Below are 12,165 nucleotides of genomic sequence, written 5' to 3' on the forward strand. Positions count from 1 at the left end.
TGCCGGGAGCAGAGACGCATGGAAAGAGGACCCCCCGACACGCTAGGAACCGAATTCCCTGTCCTCCATGGCCACCCCCGCGTGGGAAACATGTCGCGGACCCTTTAAGGCTCCATCTCCCTGCCCTCCCCAGCCCAGGACAAGCCGGGACACCCGGGACTTGACATTTGGCTTCTCCCAACGTGGGAGCTAAAAATAATCGCTGTGGGTTACTTTGGGCCATCGCTTCTCAGGCACCGCGCGCGGGCTCGCACGCTCTCCGGCCGCCCACGTGCCCTCCCGGGCGAGGATACCTGGCCCATTCCCTCCACTCGAACCCGCGGTCCCAACTTGTGGCGCCAGACTTTCCAGTCGCCTCTCCAGCCCCCAGACCTCGGCTGGTGGGAGGAGTCTTCACGCGAAGGGGCGGGGCCTCCTCCAAGCTGGAGGGAATCCGAGGGGCGTGTCCTTCCGGCACGCTGTGGGGTGTGGCCTGGCTGACAATCCGCTAGCAGGTGCCAAGCTCCTTAAACCCTTCGTTTAGGGGGCGTGGCCTCCCGGGGTGTGCGGGACCCTGGCCAATGGGTGCCGTGAAGGGCGTGGCCCTTGGCGAGGTGGCGGCGCTCCTCGGGTCTTTTCCCTCGAGCCCGGTCCTGCCAGATCCCCGGAGCCCGGCGGCTCTCGAGCTCCCTGGCTTGCGGCGGTGGGTCCCGCTGGGCACCCCTCCGCACTTCACCCGGGACCCCCGTCGCCCCCGCACCCTCCGCCCGCCAGGCTGGGCCGAAGACCCCCAGTCGCCTCCGTCTCGTTAACTACAGCTCCTTTGCCTGCCTCCAGCTCCTAAGACAAGATGCCGTCGGGCTTCCAACAGATCGGCTCGGAAGTAGGGTTCGGCACGGAGTGGTGGGGTCGCCGCCGGGGTCGGCGGAGGGGGGGTCCCCGCGCAGGCGCAGGGGTGGGGGTGGCAGCCTGGCTATTTATATTCCGGACGGGACAACCCGTGACGGTCGGATTCCAGTCCCTCCCGGAGCTGAGGGGGCTTGGGGGGCTGTTCAGGGCCACGGGCCACAGGCCACGGGCCACGCCGGACTGTGTGAGACCAGGGCTGCCCCCTTCTCCAGCGCTCGGCGAATTGCGCCAGAATCGGGGACACTCTGCCCTCGATCCAGCTTGAGAAAGCAGATCCGGGCGGGCCTTGAATTCCAGGAGCTTCGTCCCGGCTCCTCGGAAGCGTTTCGGGGCCCGAGGCCCCGTGCTGGCCCCCGCCCCCACTCCTGGTGGTTCTCCAGAACGCTGAACTTTCCCTGGGCCCCGGGGTTGGCGGAGGGGCAGAGAGGAGGGGCACCCCCCCACCCCCCAGCTCAGGTTTCTGCTCGGAGACAGTCTGTGCCGCCAGTGAGCGACCGCCACCGCCCCTCGCGCCACTTTCCCGCCCCATCCCCTGGGCACGGCTCTTCCACGCAAAAGCTCAGCATGGCCCCCTGCCCTTCGACGGGGCTTAGGGGGAGGGGGGCGGGCGAACGTAGAGAAGGCCACCACCAGGGCCATGGGCAGGGAGCAGTGACCGCGATGTCCTTTCTGGAATCACTCTTCTGGAGCCTGTTGGGGGCCTCCCCCGAGCCGCCGAGAGAACCCCCAGCGGGGAGGGAAGAGGACGGAGGGGCCGATGGAAATGCACATTTATAAATGTCCGTTTATAAAACGGGCGCCGTCCAGGATGCCGTTAACATTTTGTTTTGATTTTCCCACATTCATTGTAGGCAAAGCAAGCCACAGCCCAGCCCCCTTACCTCCTCCCCCAGAGGAAAGCTATGTTCAGGGGGGAAGTGACTTGTCCAAGGTCACACCAACCTGAGCTCAGGTCTCTCAAGGCCAAACCTGTCCCAAGGTCACAGGAGTGGTGAGACCTCGGTCCTCAAACATTGCTCTGCTGGCTGGACGCACACACCCAGTGTCTCCTGCACGCCCTGGTTCCTGTGGGGTTCTTCCTGCTCCTGTTAATGCTGAGGTCTTCCCGCAAGTCCTAATATGGCCCAGTTTCCCTCACCCAGCGTGCTGGATGGAACCCAGTAGCATAGGCTCTGGCTGGGCGCGGGCCCAGGCCCCTGAAGAAGGAACGAAACCATGTTTCCGTGACATGCCTCCTCTCCACTCTGCCTGCCCAGGAAGGAGAACCTCCGCAGCAGCGCGTCACCGGGACCCTGGTCCTCGCCGTGTTCTCTGCTGTGCTTGGCTCCTTGCAGTTTGGCTACAACATTGGGGTCATCAATGCCCCACAGAAGGTGAGGCTCCGGCGGCCGGCAGAGCCGGGGTGCCCAAACAAGGAAGGCAGGGGACCGCAGGGATGAGCAGAGAGGGAAGGGTCTGCAGGAACTCACTCCTCTGCTGTCTCCCCAGGTGATTGAACAGAGCTACAATGAGACATGGCTGGGGAGGCAGGGGCCTGGGGGACCTGGCTCCATCCCCCCAAGCACCCTCACCACCCTCTGGGCTCTCTCCGTGGCCATCTTTTCTGTGGGCGGCATGGTCTCCTCCTTTCTCCTTGGCGTCATCTCTCAGTGGCTGGGAAGGTACGGGGCTAAAGGACAAGGGTAGGGAACAGGAAGGGGGCTGTTGTACAGGCACCCTAACTCTCACAGCCCACTCTCTGCCTGCCAGGAAGAGGGCAATGCTGGTCAACAACGCCCTGGCAGTGCTGGGGGGCGCCCTCATGGGCCTGGCCAACGCTGCTGCCTCCTATGAGATGCTCATCCTTGGACGGTTCCTCATTGGTGCCTACTCAGGTACCCAAGGGCACCATGGCCCTGCCCAGTGCCCTGCTCTCCTTTACTATCCCCGGGTTTGGTGGGAAGGAGTGGACAGCCAGCTGCCTCAGCCCTCTCCTCTTCACTCTGCCCAGGGCTCACATCGGGGTTGGTGCCCATGTATGTGGGGGAGATCGCTCCCACTCACCTGCGGGGCGCCTTGGGGACACTCAACCAACTGGCTATCGTCATTGGCATTCTGATTGCCCAGGTGATTGGGCCTGCCCTCACATGGGGGTGGGGAGAGGTCTGGGGAGGGGCTCTGGGGCACAGGCTGAATGATCTGTCATCCTTCTCCCACAGGTGCTGGGCTTGGAGTCCATGCTGGGCACGGCCACACTGTGGCCACTACTCCTGGGCATCACAGTGCTGCCTGCCCTTCTGCAGCTGGTCCTGCTGCCCTTCTGCCCAGAAAGCCCCCGCTACCTCTACATCATCCGGAACCTGGAGGGGCCCGCCAAAAGGAGTGAGCCCCCACCCCACTTGCTAGTGCCTGTTCCCGCCCCTGAGCCTCTCCCTGTCCTCTCAGTCCTGACCCTCCTCGCCTCCAGGTCTGAAGCGCCTGACAGGCTGGGCCGATGTGTCTGGAGCACTGGCTGAGCTGAAGGAGGAGAAGCGGAAGCTGGAGCGCGAGCAGCCCCTGTCCCTGCTGCAGCTCCTGGGCAGCCGAACCCACCGGCAGCCCCTAATCATTGCAATCGTGCTGCAGCTGAGCCAGCAGCTTTCCGGCATCAATGCCGTATGTATGCAGCAGCCTCCAGGAAGGGCAGGGTCAGGGAGCAGCCGGAGAGGAGGGGAGAGGGAACAAGCCCCCTTCCTTAAAACTCGGGGTCAGTCCAGGCTGGTGGGCTGCAGGGAAGGAAGGAACATCCCTCCCATCCCGTTTTTCCTCCCCCACATCTAGGTTTTCTACTATTCAACCAGCATTTTTGAGACGGCGGGGGTAGGGCAACCAGCATACGCCACCATAGGAGCTGGAGTGGTCAACACAGTCTTCACCTTGATCTCGGTAACTGTGGGCCTCTGGGGTGGCCACCACCATTGGCTTCGCACCCCTTGGTTGTCTCCATCCACTTCCCGTCCTGAAGGCCCTGACTCTCCCTGCAGGTGCTCTTGGTGGAGCGGGCTGGGCGCCGGACTCTCCATCTTCTAGGCCTGGCAGGAATGTGTGGCTGTGCCATCTTGATGACTGTGGCTCTGCTTCTGCTGGTGAGGCCTGGGGAGTAGGAAGGGGACCAGAGGCCCAAACCCACGGGGACTGCTCCAAGAGGCTGTGTCCAGCCAGGGCCACTCCTCAACACATGTGCTTTTGATCCTGGATCCGGCCTGTGTGCTGGGATCATGGTCTGTGCTCCCTAGAGGCCCAGGTTGCACTTCCTCCCACTCTGGGAGGGAGCTGTAGCACAGTTCTGGCAGCCAGGAGGGAGAGCCCTGTCCGGCCGTGGGAACAGTAATTCCTAAGGACCCAGCTTTAGAACCAAGGGGAATTGATCAGCTTAATAGCTGAGAGTCCATACCATTCCCTTGGCCTTGAATTGGCCGAGGGAAACCAGCTGAATGTCAGTGTTTGGAGGTGCTCGGGGGTCTGCTTTAACCTAGGGTGGCAGACCCCTGTCCCCCACGAGCTGCTGGGAGGGGTTGATTTTAGTTCTCTGGGTTGAGGGCAAAGGAAGATCCAGAAAGACCTGACCTGAATTCCCACCCTCCCTGCCTGGTCCCCAGGAGCGCGTTCCAGCCATGAGCTATGTCTCCATCGTGGCCATCTTCGGCTTTGTGGCATTCTTTGAGATTGGCCCTGGCCCCATCCCCTGGTTCATTGTGGCCGAGCTCTTCAGCCAGGGCCCTCGCCCAGCAGCCATGGCTTTGGCTGGTTTCTCCAACTGGACGTGCAACTTCCTCATTGGCATGGGCTTCCAGTATGTTGCGGTAGGTGGCCCACTCCCATCCAATCTCCCACCGTAGGCCAAGGGGGGGAGGGGGGGGCAGGGACTCTCAGCCCATTCACTTCCCAGTCAGGCACTCCCTCCGCTCGCAGACTACTGGTCTTGAAGATCACTTTGGTGGACCCTGAAGACACCTGCCCCATCTGCATCAAAGGAAAGAAGGGAGCTGAACTAGATTGCATAGCAATAGAGGTGTCTTCAAAACCAACTAGTGGCATAACTTATTTAGACTAGGAATAAAATTATAAACTTCATTATTCATACTGTGAATGTCTGGGAATCCACTCTCAGTACAGTAACTCAGGATGGTAAGAGGGTGAAAAACTATAGGAGAGTTGGGGTTCAGAGGATCCTTTTTTCACTAAATTCTCATTCCTGGCTATTTCCATTACCCTGCAAAGGAGCCACCTGCTACCTGCAGTATCCCTGCTCCCTAGGAGAGACTTTAGTTCCTAGCTTGCCTGAGACTGCCCCTCCCCTCCCCTCCCCTCCCCTCCTGTCAACACCTCTTTCTCTGCCTGTCCCAGGATGCTATGGGTCCTTACGTCTTCCTTCTATTTGCGGCCCTCCTGCTCGGCTTCTTCATCTTCACCTTCTTAAAAGTGCCTGAAACCCGAGGCCGGACGTTTGACCAGATCTCAGCTGCCTTCCATCGGACACCCTCTCTTTTAGAGCAGGAGGTGAAGCCCAGCACGGAACTTGAGTACTTAGGGCCAGATGAGAATGATTGAGGGACCAGGCAGGGGTGGGAGAGCCAGTCCTCTCTGTGTCCCCAGAGACCCCCTCCTTTCCTCGGTGGCACTTTAACCCTCTCGTCCCCAGCACTCCCAGGGTGGGGGAAGCCCCTGCTGCCTGGTGGAATTGGGAAGCTGGAGGGAGGGGTGGTCCGAGACCCCCTCATTTCCCTCGTGTGACTTTCTTGGATTATTTATGTGTTGTGGTTAGGCTGTGGCCACCAGGGTAGGCCATTCTCCCCCCTTGTCCCTCTCCTCCTTCCTCCATAGTTCACCCCAACCCGCCTCAGCTCCAGAATACTTTTGCACCTCTGCTAGAGAGGAGGGATTGGAGGAGAGGCTCTAGGACTGACTTTAGGGGAAGTGAACCGAAGTACAGAGCAGGAGTGGACAAGGGAAATCCAGTTTCCTACCACCTTGGACTCCTCCCACTCTCTGGCACTCTCTCTGAATTCTTGTCACATAGACTCTGGGTGAAGAGGGCTCCGTCTTGACCCCTCCAAGGCGAAGGATGCACCCTCCCAAGGTCTAACCTCACTGCTCTCACTGAAGGCTCAGTCCTCTTGCTCCACCTTCCAGGGTGAGAGGGAACACCTGCCCATATGTGAGAGGAAGAGATAGCAAGCTCTCGCCTCTAAACGCAGGGCTCTGCCCCCAGAGGCCCAGCTCTTTCTTCCTCTCCCATTCTGGAAGGTGTTGAACCCAAAGGCTTTTGACCAACTAAGCGAAAGAGACATTTGAAAGGCTGCCTGTAACATTAGGCTGGGAGGAATCCTCGGATATTTGTGTATATGCTTGAAAAAGGGACAGGGAGAAGAAACCAAAAGTCTGTTGTATTAAATGTAAATATATAGATACGTGTATAAAGTCACTGTATGAGACAAGCGTCCTGTTGTGCAGGCACTCGAGGATGGGCTCAGACAGGGCTGGACCACAACTTCCCCTTCCCCTCTTCCTCTCTATCCCGCCCCATTCCTTAGCTCCCAGCTGAAGAATCCGCTGGATGCTGTCACTCATGCCCCCACTTATATTTCTAGTCATTGCTTTAATTAATAGTAAATTAATAAGTTGTAGCTGGAAGCGTCAGACTGCGCTCTCAGCACTTTACAAAACACTTATTCTGCAAGGGAAATATTATCCCCATTTTACAGATGGGAAAAGTGACTCTCACAGGTATGAAAGTGCTTGTTCAGAGCTCCAATGATTCATGACCAGGCCCTGCCCACTGCCCCACAACCTCTTCGCCACCTTCACCCGCAAGTTACCAGCAATTCTCCAAACAGAAGAGAGGCAGAGACCAAGACAACAAGAAAGCCTGTTTTTGTTTTTACTGGAGGCTCAGGTGGCACATGACAGTTCATAAAATGGCTTTAGAGGTAGGGGGTCGAGGGGAAACAAAAAATAAACTGGGGTGGGAAAGAAAAACAACCAGGAGGAGGTAAGAGCTGGCTGGTTCCTTCTCAGCCTGATTTAGGGGAGGGAGTTGATGCCTCTGAACAAAAAGGATGGATCCCTTCCTTCAGCCCTTGGTAGGGGAGAGAGAAAAAAAAGCAAAAAGCTGTTGCTTTGGCCCTCCTGAGTCTCATGGAAAAGGGGGAAAGCCAGTGTTTTGATGTCATGACTATGGGAAAGGGGGAGGGGTGCTGGGTAGGGTGCAGGTCAGTTGGAAAACCTGGCAGATACCTGAGAGAGAAAAAGAAACGGGCAAGTCATGACTAGTAACTTCTCAGGACCCAGTCCCCGCCCTCTTGGCTCCCCACCCTGGGCCCTCTCCGAGCGCAGCCACTCACCAGATGGTAGTTCTGGGTGTCCTTGAGTTGGAATCACTCCAGGATGGTGGTGGTGGGGTCCCCACTGTTGATGGGGGCTGAGGTCTAGAGAGAGGGGTGGTCAGTTGAGACCTTGTTCGTTAGGGCCCCCCAACTTCGATCTTCTCCCATCTTTTCTCTTCCCATTCCTATAACCCCTTCCCATTCCTCCTCGAATTCACATCCATAGCTGGTGCTGCGGCACCAAGCAGAGCTGAAAGGGGAATCTGCAGGGGCTGACACGGGCTGGACTGCCTCTGCTAGGGTTTCCCTGTGGGTGGGGTGACACCAGAGCAGTGCTGGCTCTGGTGTCAGGCTGAATGGAAGGGGTGGGGTGGGGTGGGGTGGGGGCAGGGCCAGGAGATGGGGGAACAGGAGGAGAGAGTGACATGGGAAGGGGAAGGGAAAGAAAGGCAGCCCAAGGTCCTCACCTCCTGGGCTGTGGGCTGCCTGGGTCCAGGGGGCTGCTGCCGTCGCCGCTGGAAGTAGGGGCGGTTTCGTGGGCGCTGGGGCTCAGGCCGGGAACCATCAGTGGGACCTTGGCTGGGCTTGGTCTTGCCATCCCCACCTTCTGTGGTAGGCTGCTGGGGTGGCCGGGGGCGGAAAGGCCTGGAGAGAAAAGTGGGGGCCCTAAAGGGCATGGAGGGGCCCAGTGCAGACTGCCTCCTTCCCTCTCCGGACTCCCCCAGGAGAGGTGGGCCAGCCAGCTTCCCATCCCCATCTCCACCCCAGGAGCCAGCTTTTTTAGCCCTAGGAGTTGCTTCCCCATGACACCTATGCATTAATCTCTCGCTACCCAGTCCCGGCAACCCCACCCCCGCCCTAACCCCCACCCCAAACCACCAGCTTCAGGCTTGTCTGAGAACTTTGCTCTTCCCCTTCCCATCCTCCCGACCCTTCCTATACGCCTACACCCACCACCCCCATCCGATACCGGACAGTGAAGGATAAGATAGGACCTTGGAAAGTGAGTCTTACCTTCGGTATCTGGGCCGGAATCTGGGTGGGGGAACCCGCTCATCTCCCTGCTGTTGGTCCCCCTCCAATGGGGCTGTCTCTTTAGGGTCTACCCCATCAGTGCCCTGGGAACACAGAGGCGCCCTGGTGAGCGGGGTAAAGCAGCTGCCTGCGAGCCAGGTGTCCACAGCTCTTCCCAGCCCTGGTTCCATCCTCTGGGGACTCTGGCTCTCTCTTCACCAACTTCCGCTCCTTTCCTAGGACTTGGGAAGCTGGTTCCACATCCCGAGTTCCCCTCACCTCTATAGGCTGCTGCTGGTTGGGGGGCCTTGGGCCTCGCACAAAGCGCCGTCGGTAGAAGAAGGGCGGTGGGCGCCGGCGCCTGGGCCTCTGCCCAGAGTCCTCAGCTCGTTCCCCTTCGATGCACGGTTCTGTCCCACCCGATGGAGCCTCTGCCACCATGGGTGGTGGGGCAGCCGGGCGAGGCCGGGGGATAAATCGGCGGAACCTACGTCGATTGGGGGCATAGCGGCTACCCTTCACTGGCACCCCCCCAGGCCCAGTGACGTTAGCAGCTTCTGCACCCTGGAAAAGAGGTGAGGAGAACTTGCTCCAACAACAAATGCACAACATTCCCAAAATGGCTTGAATCATTTGTCTCCCCCTGCTTCCAGCTAAATCCCCTCTCCAGCTTTCTTCAGCCCCTCTAACTTCTGCCCACCCTCCCTCAGGGGGGCAGTGGCATGTTTGGACCCTTCTAGGAGGGGCCACCTCTGCAACTTGTCCTTTTGGAATAGCTGCTACTGAACCCTCTTGATTTTAAGCCGGGAGGGCGAGGGGTGTGGGTGGAAAGGCCTGGCGACTGTCCGTCTTACTAGAGAGCTGACTGCCTCTGAGAGCCTGCAAAGGGCCCCGTGTGAACATAGAAATGCTTGAAGTACAAAGAAACCCAGATCTGAAATACTGAGTGATAAGAGGGACATGTTCTTTAGGATGTCTCTCAAAGCAGCCAAAGTGTTAAAGATGACAGTCTGCGTGAGGACACAGTCTGGGCTAACGCGCCAGAGGAAGGGGGGCAGCGCCTGGGATGACATCCAGGCCGCCTCCCACTCGGTCTCCCGCCACGGCCCCCAAACCTTCTCTCCTTCCACGACATCAAACTCCACAGTCTCCCCGTCTCCAACGCTGCGCAGGAACTTCCTGGGGTTGTTTCTTTTAATCGCTGTCTGGTTAGGGGAAAGGCCGTGAGAAAGGTGAGGGCTAGTCCCTCTCACCCCTGCTGGGCCCACCACCCGCTTGTGCTCCTTTCAGCATTTTACTTGTGGGCTGGGGCTGGAGGGTGGAGCAAGGAGAAGGCAGTCAGAGTTTAGTAGGGGAAGAGCCATACACTAGGAGCCTCCAGAACAATTGTGCAGTTACCACCATCCCTAGGACACACTCCCTCCTCCTTTACCCCTCAGGGACTTAAAAAAGGGAGGCAAGAAACATGAACTCAAAACAAAAAGAATCCAAACAAAAAGCAGAGACAGTCTTAAGTTGCAAAGTGGGGAAAATGTACTGTGCTTCTTACCTCGATCCCACTGAGAGCTCTTTCCACCAAAGCAGTGGTTCTCAAACTGTGGCGGGCATCAGAATCACCTGGCGCGCTCGTTAAAAGATTGCCGCCTCTCCCCCAGGTCTGATTCAGTAGGTCTGGGGTGGGGCCTGGGAATTTGGATGTCAGGTGATGCTGCTGGTGCAGGGACCGCACTTTGAGAACCACTAGCCTGTGTCCTTTCCCTCCGGACATCGCCTGTGATTCATTCCTGTGGTGCTAACAGGTCACAGTAGGTACTGTGCATGCCAGGCTCTGACGGACAGCCCAACACAAGTGGGACCAATGGCAGTTAATGTGGGCACCTGATGCAGATGGGGAGGGAAACCATTTCCTGGTAGGCATGCTGTTGTGAGGTGAAAGCTGCAGAAGCATGATCTGTGCTGCTCAGGATTATGACAACAGCCTTTCAAGAGAGGGCCGGTTCCTTCCCTCAGAAAGCCAGCCTAGCTCTTACCTGGTGAACAAAGACATCTTCCTTGGTGTCATTCCTGCAGGACAGGATGGCTGTTAGGGGGTGGCTTTGGGGAGGTGCTCACCTCCCCCGGGGGCGCCCTAGCTGCCCACCCCCTAGCCTTCCGTGGCTGACTGGTGGTAGGCAGGGCCCCAGAAGCAGGTATAAGGAGAAGTATACCTATCTCTCGGTGGAAAACCTGGGCTTCATGAAGAAAGGGTGGAGGAGGAAAGGAAATTCACTTTGCAGGAGCTGAGCACTCCACCCTCTACCGCTTAGAACCTGGTAGGGCTGGGTATAACTGCCCCTGTCAACACCCCCTCATCCCCACCCTCCATCGTGGTTGGAAAATTCCACTCCTGTCTCCCTCCTTCTACAGTCAGAGAACAGGCAGGAGGAGAGGTGCAGAACAAGTCTGAGGTGGGGACAATGTGTCAAGAACTTGCTCTCAACAGCCCCAAACTTCATTCTCAGCCTCAACCAGGAGGTGAACCCCAAGGTCAGGCCCCTTTTCAACACACCAAGGGACCAAGGGTGAGAGAGTAGATAATATTCGGCCATTCTCTATTACGGCTTGCCTATTACCCCAGTTTATCCTAGCACCCCAATGCGGGGAGGGGAGAGATGTTCCTTCAAATCTCCCAGGAGTCCTCAGTTTTCAGAATTAGAGAAGGGCCCTCCCCTAGAACAAATATTCTAGCTGTAAAGCACTTGGATCTGCACAAAGGTCAGCCTGCTAAGAGGGAACTAGGGCCTCCCCAGAGGGCTGGGCTGGGCAGGGTGCCCAGGCTGGGGAAGGGCCGACAGGGGGAGACCTGGCTTTGCTCAGAATCTGCCACTAGGGCCTCTCCCAGTGCATGGGGGTGGGGTTGGGGGTGGTGAGGGGGAGTGAGGCCGCCAAAGAGAAGAAAAGCAGCAGCCTGTGGCTGGGCTGGCTCCTTCCCCAACCCCCACCAGCCTCAGTCCCATCAGGTGGGGGTTTCAAATGAACCAACAACCCAGTAAGGAAGATGAGTTATGAGAGTGCTATGTGTGCTGCCCGAAACAGGAAAGTGAGTGCGGCCCAGCGCCCCGGGGCACAGACAGCAGGTACATTCTGCCCCAAAGGTGAGGCAAACTAAGCCAGGAGGTGAGACAGACAAGCTGGGAGGGTCGGAGCAGGTTTGCCAACTTCCTAGATCATTAACCCTCCGCTGCCCTTGAAGACGAGGAGCTTCATCTCGCCCACATTTGTGTTAGGATTAAAGGCTTTCAATCAACGTCAGCTGGACATTGCAACCATGTGCTTCGGCAGGCAGGGGCGGAGATGAGGTCGGGGAGGTGTCCACTCCCCCGGGCCAGCCGGGAAGACGCCCCTCCCTCCCCCTCCCTAGGCTCCTCGGATACCTGTTGATGAATCCGTAACCATTTCGGACGTTGAACCACTTGACAGTGCCCAGGACTTGGATTGCTGCCAGGCAGAGGTGCCGTAGGGACAGTAGGTGGGGGAAGAGATGGAGTCGGACTCAGTTTGGAGACACCCCAAAGCCTAACCTACCTTCCTACGGCCTCAGTTAACTTAGCTTCAGTTGGAAGTGCCCCTACAGGGAGGCGCGGGCTTTCCACACCCTCCACACTAAGACCGGCTCCTCGCTCCTCGAGGCCTCCAGTCCAGGCCTTGCACCTAGACTCGTGCACTCACCTGCTGCACCAAGTCTTAACGTCAGAGTCCCTAGTGCACCTGCTTCCCGGGCTTAGCCATTGCGTGGGACTAACCCGCGCCAGCCAGGGCTGCTAGGCCAAGCCTTCCGCCCGGGGCGTGGCCAGACCCTGCGGTTCCTTCTCCACCCGAGGCCCTCGCTGGACCTCCTCACCACGCCCCCCCCACCCCCGCCCAGAAGGCACGGCAGGGC

At 58.5% G+C, this 12,165-nt stretch overlaps 2 protein-coding genes across 2 annotated transcripts; one reads left to right on the plus strand and one right to left on the minus strand.

The window, feature by feature from the left end:
• The first annotated feature begins 591 nt into the window (after window positions 1-591).
• Window positions 592-6,346, plus strand: SLC2A4 (solute carrier family 2 (facilitated glucose transporter), member 4). Its single transcript, XM_006761627.2, has 11 exons — window positions 592-862; window positions 2,145-2,261; window positions 2,377-2,549; window positions 2,638-2,762; window positions 2,879-2,994; window positions 3,087-3,249; window positions 3,335-3,522; window positions 3,688-3,792; window positions 3,891-3,992; window positions 4,506-4,709; window positions 5,254-6,346. Exons 1-11 carry the CDS (start codon window positions 830-832, stop codon window positions 5,455-5,457), a joined length of 1,530 nt encoding a protein of 509 aa, XP_006761690.1. The 5' UTR covers window positions 592-829; the 3' UTR covers window positions 5,458-6,346.
• A 425-nt stretch (window positions 6,347-6,771) lies between these two features.
• Window positions 6,772-12,014, minus strand: YBX2 (Y-box binding protein 2). The gene is made up of 10 exons (XM_015562521.1): window positions 11,994-12,014; window positions 11,811-11,814; window positions 11,660-11,777; window positions 10,277-10,310; window positions 9,362-9,451; window positions 8,526-8,810; window positions 8,247-8,350; window positions 7,700-7,877; window positions 7,251-7,334; window positions 6,772-7,143 (listed from the first exon to the last, which is right to left on the minus strand). The coding sequence occupies exons 1-9, from the start codon at window positions 12,012-12,014 to the stop codon at window positions 7,284-7,286; spliced, it is 885 nt and encodes a 294-aa protein (XP_015418007.1). The 3' UTR covers window positions 6,772-7,143; window positions 7,251-7,283.
• Between the last annotated feature and the right edge of the window lie 151 nt (window positions 12,015-12,165).

Source organism: Myotis davidii, unplaced genomic scaffold (assembly GCF_000327345.1).
Source record: "Myotis davidii unplaced genomic scaffold, ASM32734v1 scaffold37, whole genome shotgun sequence".
Classification (NCBI taxonomy): Eukaryota; Metazoa; Chordata; class Mammalia; order Chiroptera; family Vespertilionidae; genus Myotis; species Myotis davidii.